General features: G+C 40.6%; 1 protein-coding gene across 5 annotated transcripts; it reads right to left on the reverse strand.

The window, feature by feature from the left end:
* Positions 1–1,998: 1,998 nt before the first annotated feature.
* Positions 1,999–23,631, reverse strand: dpf3 (D4, zinc and double PHD fingers, family 3). 5 transcript variants are annotated; one of them, XM_031322612.2, is made up of 12 exons: positions 23,203–23,631; positions 15,112–15,272; positions 13,734–13,841; positions 10,842–10,975; positions 10,615–10,710; positions 9,805–9,877; positions 9,217–9,258; positions 7,806–7,943; positions 7,468–7,596; positions 4,179–4,291; positions 3,320–3,401; positions 1,999–3,168 (listed from the first exon to the last, which is right to left on the reverse strand). In XM_031322612.2, the coding sequence occupies exons 1-12, from the start codon at positions 23,232–23,234 to the stop codon at positions 3,101–3,103; spliced, it is 1,176 nt and encodes a 391-aa protein (XP_031178472.1). In that variant the 5' UTR covers positions 23,235–23,631; the 3' UTR covers positions 1,999–3,100. The 5 variants fall into 5 exon arrangements, 3 of the variants coding, with proteins under 3 accessions (XP_031178472.1, XP_031178474.1, XP_031178473.1); XM_031322614.2 differs by lacking the exon at positions 23,203–23,631 and adding an exon at positions 17,262–17,421; XM_031322613.2 differs by lacking the exon at positions 9,217–9,258.
* Between the last annotated feature and the right edge of the window lie 27 nt (positions 23,632–23,658).

The raw sequence follows: 23,658 nt of genomic DNA on the forward strand, positions 1-23,658 counted from the left end.
CTAATTTCATTGTCATTATTGTACTTTTTTTTAAGATTGTGTTTTGCACTTAATAATAATCCAAGAGTTATATAATATAGATATATAATTCAGACAGGGTCCAACCGGAGCTCTACGACAGTCCAAAAGCGCTTCCTAGTGGTAATTTGATTGCAGTGCTAACCTATCATGAATTGTCAAAGGGCAAAGCACAAACCATGTAACATTTTCAGTAATGTGATGAAAAGGATATTTAAAATAATACCTATAATAAGATAAAATTAAATGTATTCTTTGAAAAATGGTGATAAATTATGTGAGGGTTACTCATACAGGTTGTGTAAGACTTCAAAAGACTGCTTGTGACCTCTTGTAATGTTTCTTCTGTATCCCTGGAGAGAACATCCATACACAGAGATGTTGCCAGACAAACAGATAGGCAGCCATATCTTTGGGGAGAATGGTGGCTTATCTGACCATTAGATTATAATGGATTCATATCAAACACAGCCATCTTGGCTAGAGTCATAAAAACACTCGATGCCTATTTTCAATTTGGATACACAGCATTATAGTTTCCTGGTAATGGATTATCGAAAAGGCTCAGAAACACTAAAAATTATATTTCATTTTGCTGAAGATGAGTGGAACATTTGGTAGATGACATGCAAAGAAACAAGACTAATGGAAACATCTTTATTTCAACACAAAACATAACATTTACTTCAACAAAAGACAACACACATGTTGAATCACTGTAGGTGGATGGCATCAAATAACAATGACATCCAAGACATTTTTAAAAGGAAGACACAAAGGGTCATTAAACCCGCCATGGAAAAGCACAATAAAACCTTCTGCATATTATTAACATCATGTACTGTATCTATGTTTGCTCATGATTGTCTGTGGAAAAGCAATATCAAATACAAACTCATAATAAAAAATAAAAAAAAACAAATGCAGATTGTGATATCCTGTGAAGGCTTGCACAAATGTGTACTTAACGGGCCTTTTCTGTTTAGTTTTGAGATTCTTGGTGGTTCTTCCTATTCATGATCAACCATGTTTTTAGAGCATTAGATTAGTGTTACAAAAACATAAATTACATTGATGGAGCTTTGAAGATTTGAAGTGAAACCAATTTAACTTTTCAACCTTACTCCTGTGGTAATACAAATCCAGAATGTCCAGAATATATTCTGGTTAACTGCATAAAAGAACTGTAATAAAGTCTTATATCTTATATATAACCTGTGCCAGCTTCCAGACAGGACTCACCAGTAAATAGCCTACTTCTTCCTCAGGACATGTATATGATTCACCACACACTGCCTGTTCAAATGAGTCATGAATCAAGGTTTGATAATACACACATTGCCCTGGTTAATTTCCAGCAGTGGTTCCCAAACTGTAGGGTGGAGCCCTCTGGAGGGGTACAGAGGTATTGCAGGGGGCACACATTACACATGGGTCAAATGTAGGGGGAAACCACAAAAGGCTACGCGTGGGTTGCTTCTCCCATTGTCTTTTAAATTTTCTATCATGAAATATCCAATAGAATAAAGGCTTTTAAAGTAATTTTGAAGAAGAGTGCCTTGGATTTTTTTTCTCTACATTCAAGTGAATTCCTGACCCCAAAGGGCACCTTCAAGCATTTGATTGAACTTCCTGAGCACGCTGGACTTTTTTGTCAAACCAGCAGACTATTTTGAAATGTCCAACACAGGTATAGGCCTATACTTAATTACAGTATAAATTGACTGTTCACTAAACTCCTCCCCCAAAAAGCAATTGTCCAATCACCTCTTAGCAACTGTTACTGTAATAGGCATGACAGACTTTTGGCCACTTGCTGAAGCGATGTACCGTTACATGGGGCATGTGTAAGGACGATATTCTGTACCCAAGAGTTTGAAGTAAGTACCTTTCTTAAAAATAAAAAAATAAACCCATGTAAAAAGAAATATTTTTTTTGTGTGTCAGTTTAGACAATATTTATTTTAAATTTTTACGGTGAACACCAGAAAATAATGAGAAAATTCTAAAAAATGCAGTTTGTGTTTATATTACAGTAATGCTATTTTAATATATTCAGCTCCTTTTGTTACTAGTTTCCCTACTAGTATTGTTAGAAGTTGATAAAAATGTGTTTGGGTGGGGCAGGAGAGGGGCCAGTATTCAGTATTAGTTTTTCCGGCTTCCACAGCAGAGAAAGTTTGGGAACCACTGATTTACAGTAACAATGATCTCCTTGACAGTAACATTGGACCATTACAACAATAAATAAATAATAACATTCTATGTAAAGAAATGTTATAATTTGTGTAAAGTGACGAATTGAGCACCATGGTATCCTAGTAACTGCAAGGATACAAAAAACAGTCGTGGATTAGAAATGTCACCACACTCCAACAGGAATGATAGTTGAGGCGGTTTTATCGTCCCGTTGACTCTTAGCGCAGATATAAATTTCACCAAGCGTGACAAAAACCTGTGAAAGATGGCATAACTAACATTGAGTCTGTCCAGATATAAAAAAGGACTGTCACTGTAAAGTCTAAACACAGAAGAGGAGTAGGAGGAGACATTTAAACAAACATTAGTCAAACCCGCTGTAGAGGTTGAGCAGGGAAGCAAGTGAAACAGCTTCAGTAGAAAGTCTGGGACGAACGACTTCCAAATCATACTCACATGAATTGAAATCAGGGGGAAACATCTACGGTTTGTTTAAAATGAGTATTTCACATACACATAATACACAGTATTTGCCGTTATCAATCTTGCTTTGGCTTCTGGCCGTCTGCTGAGTGGTGAGGTAGAGAAATTACTGAACGGCAGACCTGCTGTCAGCTGACTTGTGGTCGAGACATGGCATGTTGATGCCATTTGGAGCGTTGCTCGGCTACATGAGAGGTCAAAGATCTTTGCGCCTCACACAGGAAAATGCCCTGAGCCTGCTAATGCACTGGAGTGTGTGTGAAAGAGTGCACCTGTGTGTGTTTGATTATATCTGAGAGAAAGTGTTCGCTAATGTGATGGCATGTCAAACAGTTAATGTATAGGTACAAATATATATATTGTGTGTGTACGTGTGTGTTGAGAAGAATGTCCAAGGAAGTTATGCTTCTCCATAGGCTGAGGCCTTGTCTTTTAACAGGTCCAGACACACGTGACAGCTCCAGCTCCCTGCGAAAAGAGAGAGACAGAGAAAGAGAGGCTGAAATCTTTGTCCTCCTTGCTCTTTTCCTTATATAGCCTCTCTCAAATATACAGTACATGACAAATATAGTATCAACACGCTGACGTATAATAAAACATATGAGAGTGGCTGTTGTACCTTCTGGAGGCTTGGTCATTGGAGGCTTCAGGCAGTACATGTGGTATCCTCTGTCACAGTCATCACAGAACAGCAGCTGGTCCTGCATAAGCAGCACACAATCAACATCTTAATTATATAATATCTATGAACTATGTATGTATAAGGGGGCAGAAAAATAAACATGAACCCTGCCTGGAAAAGGAAAAGGACATAAATGCTGGAGTAAGTAAATCAGAGTTACAAATACAAATGTGACAGCATTTATCAGCTATAAAAGATGGCAAGTAGTACTGGGAGCTTTCAAAACATAATTTGACAGCTAATGGAGGCTTTTTATGCCCAAACCGCTGCTACATTTGTCAAAAAAAGAGGTAAGTAACATGCAACCTTATATAATGCACCTTTGATGCAATGTTTGCTATCGTGGGTATTTATTATTTATTAAGCTGAAGTCCTTTTCATGAAGTGTTTACATAATTAAAGTTGTTTTTTATAATCTTGTAAATCAATGTGGACTGCATTTGTATGAAAGTGTGAAACACAAGTAAACGTATTTGGCTATTCCATGAATTTATGATAATTTACATGTTATCCAAAGGAGCAAAACATGTATTGTTCACTCTTATAAAACATATTTCTGAGCCAGTCACTGGAGTGGAAAAAACAAATCACATCAAGGGTGACTTCTCATGTATAATATCTGCTTGGCTTGTATGTATTGCCTTTGATAAGGTGAATGCTGACGGTGGAAAGCTCACAACATTAAAAGCAAAGCAAGTCAAAAGTGATGCACTTCAAAAGCAAATTCTAAAGGGAAATCTAGCCGCAGAGGATCATACACACTGTACAAGACTTCCCTCTCCTACAGTATACATACATCGTTCTCTGAGGTGCCACAAAGGCTGCAAGACTTGCACTCTATGCACTGCCACTGGTACGTCCTCACTGCCTGCATCATGTTATCAGTGAACTGCAGACATGTGGGGTGACCTGCAGAGGGACGGTGAGGAGAGGAGAGAAAAGTGAAGAAGGAAGGAAGGAAAGGGTGACAGGGTGCATTGCCAGACAAGTTTATAAAGCAAAGTCAGTGGTGTTTTCTTATATAATACACGTGGCAGGAGCTCTTAATTGGAGCTGACAGCAGACAAAGACCGACACACATCTGAACATATTTACATAATCCATTAAAAATGATTTACATGATCTGCAGCTTTATCTGAGGGCCTGCTTCAGGCAAATGAAAATGAATAAATACACAGTATTTCCTTCCATTGTGCTCAGATTTTGTAACTTGGAAAGTCATTTAGAAAACACTATTTCTCCCTTAAAAAGAAGGTTGCTATGTCTTTATAAGAGCCAGCAGTAAGTGTTAACTTTGTCTGTAATTTCACCCCATAGTGTTGACAGTGCGTACAGCTGGATGAAATGTAGCTTCAAAAGCAATCTAGCCACGAAAGACAAGTGATTATATGTCTGGAAAACAAAACACAAGCTGTGATGTGTGTACAGGAAAACACAGCCAAGCAGTATTCTTTTATCATCCCCCCATAAATCTACAGCTGGAACAACTCAAAAAATATTTGGTATAAAATTGTCTGCTTGTTCCCTGTCAGCCTCTCATGCACACAGTTATCTGCATCACCCTGGTATCAATGGGGTATCAATGAGCCATAATTGAGAATGAGCCGATTTAAATCTGGACTTGGAAAGCAGCCAGAAACATTGAGGACATTATTCAGTCTGTGATGGGTGAATAAAGACAAACGTGATCTGAGTGAAATTTAAAGCTGCCTGTCGCCCAAATTAAACTGAGGAATAACAGTCTGGGAGAAATGAGCTGTGGCAGTTTATAAAGATGGCCTATCAGCTTGGATACCACTTACTGTAGCAGCAAGTAGTAGAAGAAGCATTTCTACTCAGCGGCAAAGAAAAGATCTTGTCCGTGAAGACAAAGAGGAGCAATGGAGTGCCTATTGGCTCTTACCTCTCCTCTTTAGCCAATGGAGTGACTCAACAGTCCACGTTCATCCCTCCCCCTGCCACATTAGCGACCACTTATGTAATTTATTCCTTTTTCTCTGGTCCACCGTGTCTGCTACTAACCTTTTCAGTCCAGAACTAATTAGGAAGTAGCCGTGAAGTTTAGTCTATATCTTGTTTATCTTTCGCAAGTATAGTTAAAGTGTAAGGAGATTATTGTTGTTTATGAAAAATGACTTAATGCGTTGAACAGTAAAATCCACCTGAGCATGTTAAAAAAATGCCATTGTATCCATCAGAGATTTTCCAAGAAAAAATGTCTTCAAATGTCCAGGTGGTCAGGAAGTCCGTCATCAGCTGTCATCCACAGCATCATCATCATCTGAAAACAAAATGTCTTCCAGCTCGGCATCTTCAAAGCCATGAAACGTGGAGGCCTCGCTGTCTGACGTGTTGCTGAACAATTCCTCTAGAGCACTCGGCTTCCTCCCATTCTTCTTCACTCCTCCTCTTCTAGCTACCATGAAAACATCAGCGTCAGAGCAACACAGACAAGGCCACACACTCTCGCAACAACAAAGTCTACCGTAGCAAGAAAGCATCGCACTTGTTGAAATGAATGCCCTCTTACTGCGTAAGACGGTTGAGCTGATTCGAGAAATGTTTTGCTGAGATATCCAGCAGAGGTGGCTTTGGCTTAGTGTGTAGGAAAAAAAAGAGGAAAAAGAAACAAAAATGCAGCCAAATGTGCCATAAGGTAATGGTGAAAACAGAGCAACAAAAGAGTGAATGCATGTCGTCTAAAGGCAGAAGTCCTTACTGATGGGTGATGCTGACATGGAGAAGCATGCAGGATGGAAGCAAGCAGCGGAGCTGAGGAATCAATATTATTGAAATTGCAAAAAGTTCCAGCAGTTGGCTCAAACTTCTGATGGTCTACAAGGCTCATTGACAACCCATTGGAAAGACACTGTGCGAACATGAAAGCTCAATTCACTGCACGCCATAAATGTAGAATCAGATCACATCATCAGATAAAGACAAAGGTTGGTTTGAACAATGATGACTTGGAATAATTGGACTAAAATGAACTGTGTGAACATTCATGTAAACTTGTTAATAGTATAGCTTATCGATGTGGCTTCCAAAAACAATTATGTAATAATTATAATAATATATTAATATAAAAATATAAAATATAAATAGATATCTGATGCAGAGTTTTAAACTGCACCACATTTGTGGCCATTAGGGAAGCACCATTTAAGTCAATGTACCAAAAATAAACATTGCGAGGAACAGACATAAACAAGATTGTGGATAAAAAAGTAAGGGAAACAAAAATGAGATGTCTAGTAAACACAAAATAAAGTATGAGAGCAAACAACTAATTTCTGAAAATCTCAATTATTTCCTAAAGTAATAGTATGATTTTGGGAAATACACTTATTTGTTCCCTGCTGAGCGTGAGATGAGAAAGTTGATACCACTCTCAGGTGTCTACGTTAAGTATGAAGCTAGAGCCAGCAGCTGGTTAGCTTAGCTTAGCTTAGCATAAAGACTGGAAGCAGGTGGAAACAGCTACCCTGGCTCTGTCCAAAGGAAACACCAGCAGCTTTAAAGCTCATTAATTAACACGTTTTATCTTGTTTGTTTAATCTGTACAACAACCTACAAAAATGGTAACAACAAAACTCCAGGAAGTTACTTAGTCCAGTATATAACCTCCTGTAAAAACACAACTTTTACACTTTAGGTTTTGTACATACAAAACAAACCAGATATACTGGATGTGTTATTTAGTGAGTTGTAGAAGTGTTGTTAGGTGGACTTCGTTACCTCTGGACAGGCTAGCTGTTTCCCCATTCCCAGTCTTTATGCTAGGTTAAGCTAACAGTCTTCTGGTTCTAGCTTCCTATTTACCGTATGGACATGAGAATTGCATCAATTTTCTCATCTAACTCTCAGCAGGAAAGCAAATAAGTGTATTTCCTCAAATGTCAAACTATTCCCCTTGATAAGAGTACTGTTTTTGCTGTGCTATTGAAAACACTCATAACATTTCTTTAAATTCCACTCATTTGATTGGCAGGAAAACTACTTGTGGTCTACAACTAATGCTGGCGTCAACAAAGAACCTAAAGCTTTGATGGAAACCCTCCATGTTGTGGAGATTGGGGACTCACCGGAGCGTCCGCAGTCAGAGCAGGACACCAGCTCCTCAGCCTGGCCTGTCTTCCTGTTGGAGTCCTGGTCTCCCAAGCAGAAGTCACAGTAGTCGTTGGGGATGATGCTGCCATCTGGGCCTTTTTGAGCTGTCGGCAGGAACAGACACATGTAAGGAGAAAGATGCATGAGTTGCCATTAATATTCTGAAAACTTGTGGCCATCTGGGTTATCATACAGTCAATTTTATTTTTATGAATGCATGTGACTGTGTGCATTGGGGAGTTCCTGTCATGAGCTAGCACTTACTGAAACTTTTTTGTCATTCTATGTAATTAAATGCTAGCCAGCAGCTTACGTTTGTGGTTGTCTGCGTTGTATGGAGGAGATGGGGCCATCTCTGTTTCCTTCTCCTCCTCGCCCTCCTCCTCTGCCAGGTGAGTGTGGGTGTAGTGGTAGCTTAGGCCAGGCCGGTTCTTGTAGCGCTTTCCACAGACTATAGATAAAACGTCACAGGTGCATTAGAAACATGTAAAAAAGAAAAAAACTTGTGCAACTATTGTAGAGTACAGTGGAGTAAGAGTCAGCTCAAAATAATCTGTCATCTCTGCCTAAATAGGAATATAATTGATTTTAATTTGCAGGAACTTCAACTTGCTGTCAGTACTCATGTTTGATGGTTTGCTTTACAGTCATTGTATGTGAATATAAATGGGATGTAACCTTTAGTTTAAGACAGAGTTGTTGAGATTATATATTATTGCTGCTGAGACAGCGAGCGAGGAGCTTTATCTGCTAAATATTTAATGCCAATAATTTTCTTTTGTAAGTTAAATAACTTGAAAGATAGCTCATTTTAGGCAAATGTCAAAAAGCTGACGTAAAATCAGGCATTGAATTGAAATGAAAATACACATACGAATTGCTAAGTTCTTCACAAGGAAGTCCAGTGAAACGACTAATAGACATGGACCCGAGATGTATCAAAGGTACACCTACAACTCTTTTTAAAAACATATAACAAGCAAACCGACACAAGGTTAGAGCTTTACAGACACATTTTTACCCTGCTGTTGCTGTACTGTGAAGCACTGGAAGTCACACATCTAATATATAAAAACAGGATTTGTTTGGAAGCATTTAATGTGCTAATAATATGAAGAAAAAATAGGATCTATAGTCTAATATTGTAGTAGCTCTTGGGGTCATTGAGAACTTAATGAGCACATTAGAGCTGTAGCCATCATAGAAGTTTCTTATTATTATATTATATATTTCTGCTGCTTTTCTTGCTACACCCAATTCGGCAGCCATTTCTTCTGTCTTTGCATTTACCAATTTGCATTATTTTACCACAAAGCTTCACCATCTCCCTGTAAACTCGTTGCCAATCCAATCCCATGTTAAGATAGTCCACCTAGTGTAAACACTTCTACAATGGCTACATCTGCGGATCACATCAAAGCGAGCACAGCTTTGAGGAAACATGCATCCCTCAGGGCGACATTAGTGGAGCTGCGGCTTAGGCATAATTCTGTGCATGCCTTGCAAGGAGCAAGCATTAAGGCACATGGCGTAGCGTTAGTGTCATGCAATGTTTGCACTGAATTCAGGAACCTGGACGAGCATTAAGCATTTCAAGCGTTAAAATTCTCCAAAGGTATTAGCATTCAGTCAGCCATTCCCACACCAGATGCCCATGAGCAAAAAAAGAAAAAAGGCCAATCATAAAGCCCCTAGAAAGACAAGAGGGCGACAGGTTCAGATACCTTCTTCAGCCTTTTTTGAGTTATGCTTTTGTTTGTATCTATCTGGAACAGAGAAGACACAAAAGCAAACAATAAAGGAAAGACAGCACAAGACACAAAATGAGGATGAGATTCATTTGTTCGAGGCTCAGTCAGCGTGGCTATCTCTATCCACATCCGCATGGCAATCCATTCCTGGGCGGAGGGGGGGATTCTGTCCAAGTACGCAAGTGGCATGCTAGTCAGGTCTGGATTAACGACAAACACTTTCTTCATGCTGCAGAGGACAGCTCTTAGAACAGAAGGAGAGGGGGCTATCATTGAAAGATGAGAGAAAACTACTCGTCTGCTGGATTTGTCTCTGTTTTCTAAACATTTAAGCTAAGAATTTGAAATGTAGAGAAACGTTTCTGGACAATATATCTCAAAGGAATTTTTAATAGTAATGGTAATGGTAAGCTAAGGGGAAGAGAGTTTCTCCACTTCCTTGGGTTTTAGGAAACACTGTGTTTCTGAATATAGTTAGACTAAGGTGTAGAGTGAACACTAATGACCCTGATCACATGATGGCACATGATGTACAACAAATGAAGCATCCTTTTCTCTTACTGTCACAGACGTAAGGTTTATCCTGGTCGTCGATGTTAACGGGCTCTGTCCTCCTGCGACTGGATCCTCTGTTCTGAAAGGAAACAAAACACACTCTGATATTTAAACTTCCAATGTATGAATGTTTTTATAATTTCTTTTAACTTGGCATGAATTAACATATTTCAAAAGCAAGGTTTATTGTGCTTATCTGGTATGAAACAAAGACAATCACTTTTTCATTTAATAGATTTACTCTCCTCTTTTACCACACACACACACACACACACACACACACACACACACACACACACACACAGAACACACACACTCTAGAGGATGGATACCCGAACAGACAGATATTTAGAAATGATGTTCGGGTCGGGCTCAGTCACATCAGAGCGATAAGGCATTGAACATTTTAAATTTAAAAAAGCTTATTATGTAGGTGCGCACCTGTGTTAACGTGCGCTTGTTGCCCCATGTGCGCTGATGCGCTCATCTGTTGACATTTCCGAATGCCTTCCTACAGTTGCTTAATACAAGCGGGCTTTCCACACAAACAAACGTACATGTGTCATTAGTATGAGAAAAAAAACAAGATTTTAACTGTGTCGGGCTCAGGTCAGGCTCGGACACAAATTTCTTAATGCCTGTCGGGCTCGGACTGGGTTCGGTTACTGCTCTGTCGGACGCGGGCCGGGCTCGGACAGAAAAATGCGGCCCGATCCGCACTCTAACACACACACACACACACACACACACACACACACACACACACACAAATGTGTGCCTGTGTACACGCTGTGTCTCTGTCTGTGTGACACTCACTTTGCCTCTGTTTCTGTTCTTTCTCTTTGGAGTATCCACGTCAAAGTCTTCGTCATCATGGAGACCGTCCCCATTTTCCTCCGCCTCCAGAACTCTCTACAGATAGATAGACACATACAGACAGTGGGAGGGTTAGGTAAAAGTAAAAATATGCCTGTGGGTTACTATTTTGACAATATACATACCACTCTACATAATGCACACATTATAAAAGTATAATAAAATACCTGTATTTCCAGCAACGTTTCCTCCTCCTTACAGATGTTGTTTTTTTTCTCCAGCAGACTGTCCCCCCTCAGGAGGGCCTCCAAAGCTGTGGCCTCCCCTGGGGGCCCCTCGCGCTTAGGGGCCAGTTCAGCTTCTGACAAGGTAGTGGCAGAAGAGAATAAGAAAAAGCATTTGATATGGCAGGTGTGTGTGTGTGTGTGTGTGTGTGTCTGAGCCAATGTCCTTACCAATGCAAATGTATTTCAAAACTTTTTGCAGTTTATCATCTTGACTAAAATGTTGCTGACCATATCAAACACAAAAGTTAAATTACTTAAATTGTCTCTACTGGCTATCTGCAGGCCACTTGAGTAACCGGCTTTGTGCCAGATGACATGATCGGAATTTTCAAAGTTATCCTATTTAGAAAGCACTTTCAAAAGCTTGTTTTGAATGAAATTGACCAAAGCTGTGAAAATATATCCGTATCAATGTGTTCCCTCTGCACAGGATGTAAAGGGAGTTTTAGTAACAGTGGCACCAGGTGCACAGTAAGAGAAAAAGGAAATAATTATTTGAATTTTCATTTCCATGGGGATGAACTTGCTGCAGCATTGACTCTCTGTCCTCGTCGTTGATCTCTAACACCGAGATGAGAACAGAATGAAAGTAAGGATGTGATAAGAAAGGCAGGGAGTGTGCAAGGCTGCTTCACCTCTGGGTCCCCCCCCTCCTCCTCTCATTTCTTTGTGTCTATTTGTGTGGGTTGACTTGCTGGCACTGACAAGACGTTTCTCCCCTCCCCACTCTGTATCCCTCCATTCACCTCTGTTCTCTGCTGACACCCTCTCTCCTCCTTTATACTAAATCCCTTCTGCCTTTGCTTTCCTCTCCCCTATTTTCTCTGCCCTCACCAATCCACCTTCCCCTTTATAACCTTCTCCTCACCCCTCCATTGACTCTCCGGGGCAATTGCGGTGGAGAGAATGTGGAGCTAAATGTTCGGCTCTGCCAGCGAGAGGCAAAGAAACGTCCTACACCCCCAACCCGTACGAACAAACACCCATACGCGCTCACACATATATTGATTTGGATCCGCTGATGAATTTAAAGTGGCATTCCACCAATTTTACACATGCAGGTCAGTTTATTTGTCAGAAGGAGTACTAGCTTGTGAAAGCACTAAGCAGTTGTATAATGTCGTCTGTGGCTGTGGAGGAGCTTTCCAAAGTTTGAAAAATGAACCCTGATGATGTCACAGTAATGTCATTGGGGTTATCTGGGGTTGGGGGGGGGGGTTTGAGGCTCACATGTTTTTAACAGAAAGTCTGCATTTCACACTGGACATGTGGGGTTTGAAAGAAGTGAGCATTTGGGAGACGGGGGGAGGGGGGTCTAATGAAAGATGCCTTTGAGTTGCATCATGGGAAATGTAGGATCCAGAATTTTAAGAGCTTGACCCATACTACGAACTAAAAATCAGGATATAATGTTATGGGAGTGCAACACTAAATCACTGTAGTGACTCTGTAATGTAAACTGGCCAATACCGTCGCACCCCTGACATTAAAATTAGTGTTATGAACTAAGAAAAACATAAGAACAAAATACAATAAAAGAGGTAACCTTAAACTACATGCGTTTGCTTTTTTGTACATCTTAAAATGAATGTTAGGTATCTCAAAAATATCTTATTCTTATGCATTAGCTTACCCCTTTTTTTGTAACACTGATCAGAATTTACACTGAGGGAAGCAAAATGGCTGCTGAGGCAAGGCCACTGACATGTGGAGCTGCGACATGAGAAGCAGAGGGTCTGCTGTACAAAACAAGGAGTTAAATTCTGGTTTTGTACTATTTCAAAGTAACCTTGTGACAGAGCCTCTGTGTATCTTCACACACACACACACACACACACACACACACACACACACACACATACATACATACACAGACAAACCTCTCTTCTCAGGAAGCATTAAATAAACATAAAGTGTTTCCAAAAGCCTGAAAGGGGAGCACTCACATTCCTCTGTCGTTTTATGATAGATATCTGGGCCAAACTGGAGAAATGGATCTCTGAAAAACAAAACTGGAGACTCTTTCACCCTACAAAGGCTTTTCTGCTCTTGTAAACTACAGTGTTTTGCTAGTCTTTCCCTTTCTGTGTTTTACTTGGTTGGCTGCTTGCTTCTGGAGAGTTTATTCTCTTTTTTTCCCCCCTGATGACTCTTCTGCTTAAAGCTGAATCGTTCATGGTGGAACGCTCTGGAGTATTATATTGCGTCTGGAAGACAGCGAGGGGGAAACAATAGTGTGGCAAAGCCGAAACAAAGACTTGCCTTTATTTCTCCCCCCTTATCAGGTTCCTGCTGCATTCCTTTGCTAAAATCCCCTATACCACACACAAAAAAAAAATGTGCACACTTTCACCTCATAAGACTCACTTACATTCTAATGCCTCATGGACAAATGATTATAGAGGCCCAGTTAGGGTGCTTCTGAGCGAGAGTCATGTGTGGGGGTGTTTGTGCGCTTATGTATGTGTATATGTGTGTCTACTGCCAGAGAACAGTGAGAGGAGGCATTGATTCAGGAGAGAGAATGAACCTGGAGACCTGGCGAGAGAGACGGGCTAACCAGAGCCAGATGGTCAGATAGTAACGCCACTGAGCACGCCTAAAGCTCTTTGCAGCTACACAAGAGAACAGAGGGCATAAACACAATGTGCATTTAGGTGAAGCGTGAATACAAAAAGGAGTGGCTGCACCGGTTAAAGTGGTTTTTTTTTTATTATTATTGTATTACTGTGGTCAATACTGCTGCGTCTATGACATTCACTGTGCATGCATGTCAGTGTGTGTGTGTGTGTGTGTGTGTGTGTGTGTGTGTGTGTGTGTTGTTTGTCTTACCTAGTCGAAGCTCACAGAGGCGGAGCTGGGGATCCAGGGGAGGGTGGAGTCGCCTCTTCTTTCTCCAGCAACGAGCAGGGTAGGTATACATCTGTCCTGCTGCCTGGCCTGGACACACACACACACACACACACACACACACACACACACACACAACCATAGACATACACACATGCAGAGACACAGGCACACAGGAAGAAATTTAACAACCATTGGCAGGCCTACAATTTTAACAAAACTTGCATTGAGACCCCTACACACACACACACACACACACACACAGTCTTGTTTTCCTGACACTTAATATATCCTGCTTTCAGTGCTCAGGCTTATGGTCCACACATATTTAGAAAACTCCCACTCTTATATTCAGATTCTAGAAAGTCTCATAAAACCTGGAATTTTAGGTACTTTATCAGACATATAAGGTGTAGAAATGTTACTTATTGTTGAGGATGTTTACATTCAGTTTTACCCCAATGAACAATTTAAGCACTTATGCTGTGTCACTATTTCAGCAAAACAGACTTCTTGTGCTTGAATTGAAAATTTGGGTATTTTTGTGTCTAATCATATTCCACCATTAGCTTAGTAGGAGACAGAGATGAACGGGGAATAAGCATATTTTTATATCTGTCAGCAGGAGCAAAGAAAAAAGAGAAGGAGGGGGTAGGGATAAACCCAGAATAAATGCATATAATGCGAGTTAGGTCTGCCACAAAGTATAGGGTGTGGCCTGAAGGGCTTTGGATACAAGATGGAGAACAGGCTATTTGTGTCCAGCTCTCGGTAAAGAGCAGATTGTTCCCTCTGGTTGTGCAGGCGACCCAAATGTGCATTCTCACTGCATGTCTCAGGGTAAATCAGCAAGTGGTAACTCATGTAATGTACAAAAGGGGGGTTGACTTGCTTTTTTATTGAGGGAGGAGAACTATACATTAAACCCTTGCTATCCATCCATATTTATGCATTTCTGCTTTTTGCTGAGAGTTAGATGAGAAGATTGATACCAGTCTTTGTGCGTTCAATATACAATCAGTAGCTAGTTAGCCTAGCTTAGCATAAGGACCGAAAACAGGGGTAACAGCTAGCCTGGCTCTTTTCAAAGGTGACAAAATCTGCCTACCAGCACTTCGCAATTTTTCTAATTTACACATTAGATTTCGCAATGAACCAACATAGGTTGGTTGCCTGGCAAACACAGTCTCCAAGACTCCAGAAAATCACTAGAAATAGTCTAGCACATAACCCCCCATAAAACCACAACTGTTTTCAACAGTAAACCAAATCTACAGTGTTTAGAACGTAAACATTCCCATATTTTGAAAGCCATATCAGTAGCATGAATTTGTTCAGTGGATCAGATAGTGTTTCCCACCTGGCTGGCGGTGGCACTTTTCCATCCAGATGTAGCAGTTGTTCTGTGCTACACCAGTTTGCGAGTCCAGGAAGGGCATGCGCACACTGCGTTCGGCACAGAGACGGGCATTGTAGCTGCGGCAGTGTTCGATAGCCTCCTTGTAGAACTGGTCACCAAGCCTGAACACAGACAGATAGACAGACAAGAAGAAGCAGGCTCATTATCATTTACTGCCCCATGCATTTAACATCGGACTTAGGTTACCCACAAGTAACATTATAGTCCTATTTCTGCCATTGATCTAAGCTATTTGCAGCATGCTGCTTTGATTTCTGCTTTCCGTGCGCTGAGTCATCCCTGCTCTTGAAGTCCTATCAGGCTGCTAAATGCTAACATTTTTGGATAGTTAATGGCAATAACATGTGCTGGGCGGCTGATAATTTGGTACGGTCTGCAAATCAAGTATGAGTGGGGCCTGTCCAGTCCTAGTAAACATTAGCTTAATATAACAAGCCCAGACTTCTTTCCTCATTTCAGCTCGGTTTGTTGTGTAAAGTCTGGATTTGCTGCATGAATCGGACGAAGCACGAAGACAAATGAGCTGAAAAGGAACATCTATACACAATGAGGGCTGTAAAGGCACACATGCAGAAAAAACAATGATAAACCATAAGAAGAGAAGAATGTTTCTCTCTTTCAAATTGATAGATAAGGGAGAGTGCTGGATCAAAGTCCATACAACACTTACACACACACATGCGCACACACACACACACACGCACGCAAACTCAACTGAAAAGAGGTTATAAATCAGGATGTGAGCCATCAATAATCTCTACAATCTCAGTCTAGAGGTCAGATTTTTAAAGCTAAGATCATTAGAGAAAAAAAAAAAAGATTAACTCACTTTTACCTTTTTTATTTAATGACATAGCTGAAATCCAGAGAGGAAGATAAAGGAAAGATAGTTCTAACGGGGTCTGATCTTTAGCCAGCAGAGGCACACATGGCTAAGCTCCAGAGGCAGTGCACTGAACTAGTCAACCATCTTTGGGCACAGTTTACTGTTTAGTTTACTAAATTAGACAGCCATAAGTAGAATTTTCTGTTAGCATCTCCTATGTATGATATCCAGACGTCGTCCTCATTTATGCTAATAATCAATGAATTAAAGGTTGAAAAAAAAGAGAAAAGAATGCCACGAGAATCTCTTGCTGCTGGGAAGATACCCAAATCAGCAGGATCTTGTCTGTCTCTCTGTTTATGTGCATACATGTCTATCTGCCTGCCCGTCAGCCCCTCTCTCTGACTGGCCGAGCACAGATATGTAAAGAATTCTAAGCTGGACAAAGACCAGCACTCTGGTCACACTGAATCTCACAAAGACGTGCAGTGTTTGGAGGTGGAGGGAGCAGAGGGTGGATGGAGGAGGAAGAGGATAGGGGGAGGGAGGGAGAAGGGTGAGAGGCTGGAGTGAGCAGCAGCAGGAAGTGAACCAGGTATTGCATGCATATATACGGATGGAGGGAAAAGGGGGAGGAGACAGGTATGGAGAAGGTCCTTGATTTGTGGTTGGAAAGAGAAAAATATGAATTAAAAAAAAGGGAAAATGGACATTGGACAAATTACATAATAGGACAGTATGGCTACCTCATGTCATGGGATACTATGTAATCTAGGCAACTGCGGGAGATTCCAGGAAGTCACTGCTACCAGCTAACAAATTTAGCATGTAACCCCCATAAAAAAAAAATGTTTTTACAGTAGCACAGCAAACATGCAAAAAATTAAAACCTCTATAGTGGCTCTGTGTGCACCTTCAGTGCCACAGTGTATGTACTGTATAACATCTGGGCTTGAACACATGTGGCATTTGCTGGCTGAGGTTTGTGTCAGGAGACCTACAGAAATGAGGAAGGCAGCTGGTGTTTTTGGCCATGTGTTTTTACAGTATGACGAACCAGCAGTCGCAGCAATCCAATCAAATCCAAATGTCCAGAAGAGACTTCCTGTCACATAACTCACATTCCCAGAGGTGAAGTGTTATCTCTGCTTTCACTATTTGTTGCCTGAAGTTTGTGTTTGTGTGTGTGTGTGTGTGTGTGTGTGTGTGTGCGTGCGTGCGTGTGTGCCTACAGGCATCTGTCTTCCCCACTTTCCTTTCCTACCTGTGTCATCCCATGATGTTTCTGTCCCATTTTCAGCAACAAAGCGTCTGTGTAGCATCCCTGGGCGGCTTCATAAACGCTTACATAAGTGAGTGTACGTGCCTGCTTGTTTGACTGCTATGCATTTGTCTGAGAGGTGAGCTTTGTGTGTTTGGCTAAGTAAGAGTAAAGAGGTGTGTGTGTGTGTGTGTGTGTGTGTGTGTGTGTGTGTGTGTGTGTGTGTGTGTGTGTGTGTGCGTGTGTGCGTGCGTGCGCATGTCCGATATCCTCCCCCAACCCCCGAACCAGATTTAAACATCAGAGATTGCAATGTGCTCCTGTTGGTACCCATTAGTGGACTGTATGGCTGATCCTAGTGATGGAGCTTATGTAAGTGGAGTTTTGCATGTCAGGGAACACATTCCTCTTGGTCAACAGCTTCCTGGATACTGATGGAATCTGCAGTTGCTGTGTGTGTGTGTGTGTGTGTGTGTGTGTGTGTGTGTGCGCGCCTGTGTATATATGCATGTATTTGTGCCTGTGTATACCGCTGTGATTGTCTCAATTGCTCCCATACTAGCACAGAGGAGCTTTGTGTGCGATGGGGAGTCTTTTCAATGTTTCAAGGTAAAACTGATAAAGGTAGAGCTTATGAACTAGGGGTGTAACAATACACCAATCTTATATCAATTCAATCCTCAGCGATCCAATATTATTGATACAAACTGAAAATATCGATACATATCGGCATCTTTAAGATGTGCCTTTATTTTGAAATTCCCACTTTATATGTATTCTGTTTTAATGTAAATGTCAGGAAGAGCTTAGCAATGAAATTGTAAAATCATATTCTAGTTGCTTTTTGTAAATATATATAAAAGTAACTGATTGTGTTAAATGGGCTTATGTATCTTCTCATATCGATCGCAGGCCCCTGAATTGAATCGCATCGAAATCGTATTGTGGCAGACTTTAGTATATCAGTAAATATTGTATCGTTGTCCTAAGAATAAATATAATACGGTATCGTGATATAACGTGTGACTTACACCCCTATTATGGACATTATAAATATTCAAACTTTAGCTCTATTATTCAGACTTTCTGTTTGGATGTCTGCTGTCATTCCTGTCCATCAATCTTATTCTTATCTGCCACGTATTTCTGTCTGTTATGTATTGCTCACAGCACGTTCTCTTCCATCTTGCTAAATAGAATAGTTAATCACTGAAACTCATCAGTGGTCATACTTCTCTCCACATTCGTCCTCATTTCTCTAAACTCTCAATATTTCTCATCCACACCGTGTCCTTCCTGTTTCGACAAGTTCTTAAAACATGACATCTTTGTGTAGGATGTAATATTTATTATAGGGCTGAAACTATTATTTCATTATTCGATTTGTCAATCGACAAAATTAAACTGCAACAATTTTGTTATCTAGTTAAGCATTTCAGGCATTTCTTTTTTTCATTCACTGGATCCAGCTTCTCAACTGTGAGGGTTTTAATGTTTTCTCTATCATATATGATAGTAAAGTAAATATTTAGACTGTTGGTCAGATTATATGTCACGTTGATCACAATGGAAACTTCTTTTTCATTTTTATGAACCAAATCATTTTTCAATTACTGGAGAAAATACTAATATGCAGATTAATTGATGATTTAAACAATTGTTGCATTTCTTTATTGTGTTAAAGCAAAAAAGGCAGGAAGTGTTTTATCAGTGTTGTCCTCAGTTTACTGTAACTTTGTCAATCATTTTAATGAGCTCTCTGCTTTGAAGCAGCATCTAGGCTGATGGCTGAGGTTGTAGCATCCATGAGAGCGCCAGAAATAAACAGACAGATCCAGGATTGTGAAATTAAAAACATGTTCTATTTATGTTGTGTTATTATAATGAGAATAAGAAATGAAATGCGTAAGACATTTAGATGTTCACCTCAGAAAATCAAAGGAACATAAAAGTGAAACACTAACATCATCCTCTGGTGATCTGCAAACGACCACCAACTAACTTAGTTTCTTCACCACAAAATAAAACCCCTTATTAGATTAACAGTTCAGACTCTGCTTTTAGTCAGATGTGTGTGTGTGTGTGTGTGTCTGTCTGTCTGTCTGTCTGTCTGTCTGTCTGTCTGTCTGTCTGTGTGCTGGCATTCTTGCAAGTGTGTGCAGTTGATGTAAGGTAGTGTTGAAATGTTGCTCTGTCTCTGTAATTATTAGCTGTTATTATGACATTTGAAGAAGATGCCATGATTTATACCTTCGGTTGAAACTATGATATGGATGCATGAGAAAAGAACTTTACACTTGTTAGATGTTGTTAGTGTCCTATGGACATGAATAACAGTAGTACTTCATCATCTCAATGTTATTGCATCTTATATGATTCAGTTTATATATTTTACCATGTCTTCTGATTAACTACTTCACAAATTGTGGTTTTAGATAACTGGTGCGGTTTTAATCACCTGCTGCCAAGCACTCCTGTCCTGAGCCGTGCACAAACCATGCTGATTTGTAATGTTTCCAGACAGAATGCTTTCTATTGATCCTTTGCTAAAGTTAACAACTTGGCGGCAGGAGGGGTTCTCAAAATGTTACTGTATATGATATTGTACAAAATATACTGTCCCTTACACATACATTCATTTTGAAAAATACAGAACAGAAAAATCCCACTGATGTCTTGATAATAGGCTTAACAGGCACAACATTTCTCATCATGAACTGTTTAACTGTTGTTTGCATGACCTCATTCAGCTCACTGAGTCAGAAGTACAGTAATGGGAAACTGTACTCTGTATAAGCCACTAACTCTTTCACAATACAAGCCTCTTCAACAACCAGACACATCTTTCTCATAAAGCTTGCATATCTGCTCAGAACGTACATACAGTGCCTCAAAGATAGAGAGGGGAAAGGAAGCCCACTTTTGGCTAGAAATAGGTAAGAGGCCCCAAAGGAAGTGCAGGGCAGCGCAACAGCATGTGGGCACTGATAGGCGTCTTTTGTGGCACTTTGTAGGCAGAGCACTGGGGTGAAGCAGAAAAGGAGGGGGATGAAGAGGAGGAGCCAAGGAGGCAGGATGGGAGGGAAGAGGAGGGGTTCGATATGTCCCGGGGCACACGTGTTCCCTTTCAAACCCTATCATACTCATTTTCTCTCAAACACGTGGATGTATGTATGCACGAGCGCACTCACACAAACACATGCTTGTCCGTGCACAAACAGACACACAAAGGGATGGAAAGGGAATGGTGCACAGAGTGCGGTCGGAGTGGGGAGAGAGGGGAGGAAAGGGTGTTGCAAAGGGGAAACCCTGATTCAGATGCTGTTTCAGATGCTATTTTCTATGTGGAGATTAATAACATACACACATGCAAACAAAACACATGAAGAGAGAAATATGTCCCAGTTACATGTGCAGAAAAGAAAACAAAAGGGGGAAAAGATTGATCACTGCATGGTGCTTTTAATAGAAAAATGTTCCTGGATATTTAATTCCCCATGCCTGGAAACCATTCCCGGACATTCCCATTCCCCAGGCTCGGGTAGACAAAGGCCAGAGTTCGCCCCTGTGCTGAGGTAGTACAAATGTATGCAGTAAATGCAGCCTGCAGCCAGACAGACAACTCCCTCCAGCCCCCCCCCCTCACCCTCCCCTCTCCAAACCTCCATCACTCACGCTCCCTCTCACGCAAATTGGGGGAGGGGCGGGTGGCTACACAACCGCCCATGCATGCAACAAACACACATAATAAAAACACAACCCCATACACGTTGACCCACCCACACCACCTCCTTTACATTTTCCTAAATCTTAGCCCACATCCTAACCCAATGATAAAAATATGAGGTAAACGGACACAGGACGTGCACATAAACACATATCTACATATGAATGACATCGCTCATTTGAATACTTCTCATGTCAGCTCTTCATTAGTCCCATCCCACACAGCCACCCAGTTTTAATCACAAAGAGGTCTTTGTAAAAAAAAAAAAAAGAAAAAAAAAAGAGTAATAAATAAAATAAAATCAAATAAATAAATAAAGTATATGCACAGCTAAACATGACTGAATGAGTCTAGAGAGGCAGACGCATTTACTGCGAGCTGTTGACGGCTGTAATTCATCTTCCAGAGCAGGGAAGATTATTATCATGTCCTTTACTGGCTGCTTATGATTTACCAGTCACATCCTGAGGACAGATGACAAGCCCGTTTCAAACAGACAGTGGACTAAAACAACCGTGCTGCCTGAGAACTACGCCACAATAATTATTTCCCATGGTAATACCTCACATGTTACTTGTATATTTGCTCTTACACTTCTATGTGACAGTATTATAGTATCGGCTTATGCGTATTTGTCTGTTTAGGTAGGTTGAGTCCTGCTTCCAACCTACACGTACATACATTGTTTTCCCTTTTTGCAGATAGTGGATGGTGTAGGGGGGTCTGTCTGAGAGCGTCGTGCCACATATGAAGGGCAGATGGGGTTCCCTTCCTCCATCAGTCTGTCTGTCTTTACATGTACCTCTCCCTCTCTCAACAGATGGACCCAGGAGAATACTGGGACGCCTAATCTGCTGCTCTACATGCACAACTGCAGACACCAAACACCCATACCTACATCCTCTACAGCCTAATCTGTTTAAGCAGAATACAGCAGCTTAAAAAGCCTTTTTCCCCAAGTGCTGGGTGTACAGTAGGATCTTTTTTGGTTGTCAACAAAGAGCTTTACAAAACAAGACCATTGTGAGTTCTCTCTGTACTTAAGAAACATGTCATGCTCCTTTTCCTTTCCTGTGAATATGAATACAGAAAATGATATTTGGCACATTAATGGTTCTGTGTAAAAAAAAATGTGTTTATAAAGCCTTAAGAGGGTGTACAGCTGACAGTTGGAAAGATTTAATTATACTTCCACATTATTACAAAATTACCTCAAGTGAAAAGATATGGTTTATGCCACACCATTAGAAACATAGATATGGCATCTTGCACACCAGATGATGTGATAACTGCCTAATTCCACTTGACAAGTGGTAAACATCTGCTGTTAGCCAGCAGGTTAGACATGCATTCAGTAATATAGGCTGAGCTGAAAGTTATAGGGCACTTAATGCAGGGCAGACATGAGGGGGGATCTATCTAAACGAATTAACAAATTAATTTTGCATTGATAATTTACTGTGGAAAAAATAATAATAATTTGTGTTTTTCGTATTTGGCCATTTTTTGCATATTTTCTCAAAGGTAGCATGTTTGCTGCTCGATGGTTGATGTTTCTACAAATCATAAACTGCTCTGCACCGATTAGGCACCGTTAAGTGATCAATCATGGTTTCCCTAACTTCAGGGAAACTGCACGCCCCCTAAATCGGTATTACATTGCAGCTTTCTTCTACATGCATAAAAGGAGGTCAATACAATATAATAACACATTATAATCCGCTATCCATTGTTTACATGCATTTGACATTCGCAGCAAAAGCCCGAGCCGCGCAATTAGAGTCGCCCTCTCAATGTGCGCTTTGTGACAATAATTGCATGAAATGATCTATGCAAATTCTCCGTCTACCACTGACAAAGAAGCCCTGCATGCAAACTTCTGCCAATCGTGTTTATAAAGCAGAATGTGGACGATGGCAACTTTCTGTCTAAGTGAAACCAACTGCACGAGAGAGTGCGGACATTTACCCGCGGGTTGGAGCTGTTTTTTTCTGCAGATTGTGCACGAGTGCATGCTTTTATATTAGTATTGCACAAAACAGCAAGTAGGCGACGGTACAGGTCTGCAGACAACACGGACTGTCCAAGTAGGCTACATAGGCGAAAGTGTTAATTTGTGGTTCTTATTTAAACGCACGTTTAACCCTATATAGATCAATCACATGCAATCAAACTATACAATAACTGTTAAAAAAAAGAAAAAAGAAATTTACTTACGATTTTAGAGGATTATGAATGACAGTCGCCATTTTCCTGCAGGACTGTAACGTAATATTCCAAATCTCGGTGTAGTTTGGGACCCTTGTGAAAAAACACAACAGCCAATGCGGTCCTGCATGGGCACTGTGCGCCCTACCAATACAACACTAGCATCAAGACACTAGGCGTGGCCTCAGAGAAAGCTGTCAACAACAATGTCCCAGTCCTCAGAGTAGTAATAATTGCATGGAATAAAATGCATTTGTCTTTATTTTAGTGAAAACATTACAATGGGAAATAAGAATATTAAACATCATGAGCTCTGTCATGACTATATTTGTTTAGTTAGGCGTATGTGGACAATAATTCACCAGCCTGTAATACAACCATTTTTTGTCAATTGATTAAAATAGTTTTGGGGTAAAAGGTAATGCGAGTTTGGAGAGAACACATTTTGTGTTACTTTAGAGCCTT

The sequence above is a fragment of the Sander lucioperca genome, chromosome 19 (assembly GCF_008315115.2).
Source record: "Sander lucioperca isolate FBNREF2018 chromosome 19, SLUC_FBN_1.2, whole genome shotgun sequence".
Lineage (NCBI taxonomy): Eukaryota > Metazoa > Chordata > Actinopteri > Perciformes > Percidae > Sander > Sander lucioperca.

Excerpts from the sequence above, each read along its gene's own strand:
- dpf3 (XM_031322612.2), bottom strand. The coding sequence starts at position 23,234 with ATGGCGACTGTCATTCATAATCCTCTAAAATC. Across the intron at positions 13,842-15,111 it reads AAAGTGCCACCGCCAGCCAG|GCCAGGCAGCAGGACAGATG; the intron begins GTGGGAAACACT and ends GTGTGTGTCCAG. Across the intron at positions 7,944-9,216 it reads CTCAAAAAAGGCTGAAGAAG|TCTGTGGAAAGCGCTACAAG; the intron begins GTATCTGAACCT and ends TTTTATCTATAG.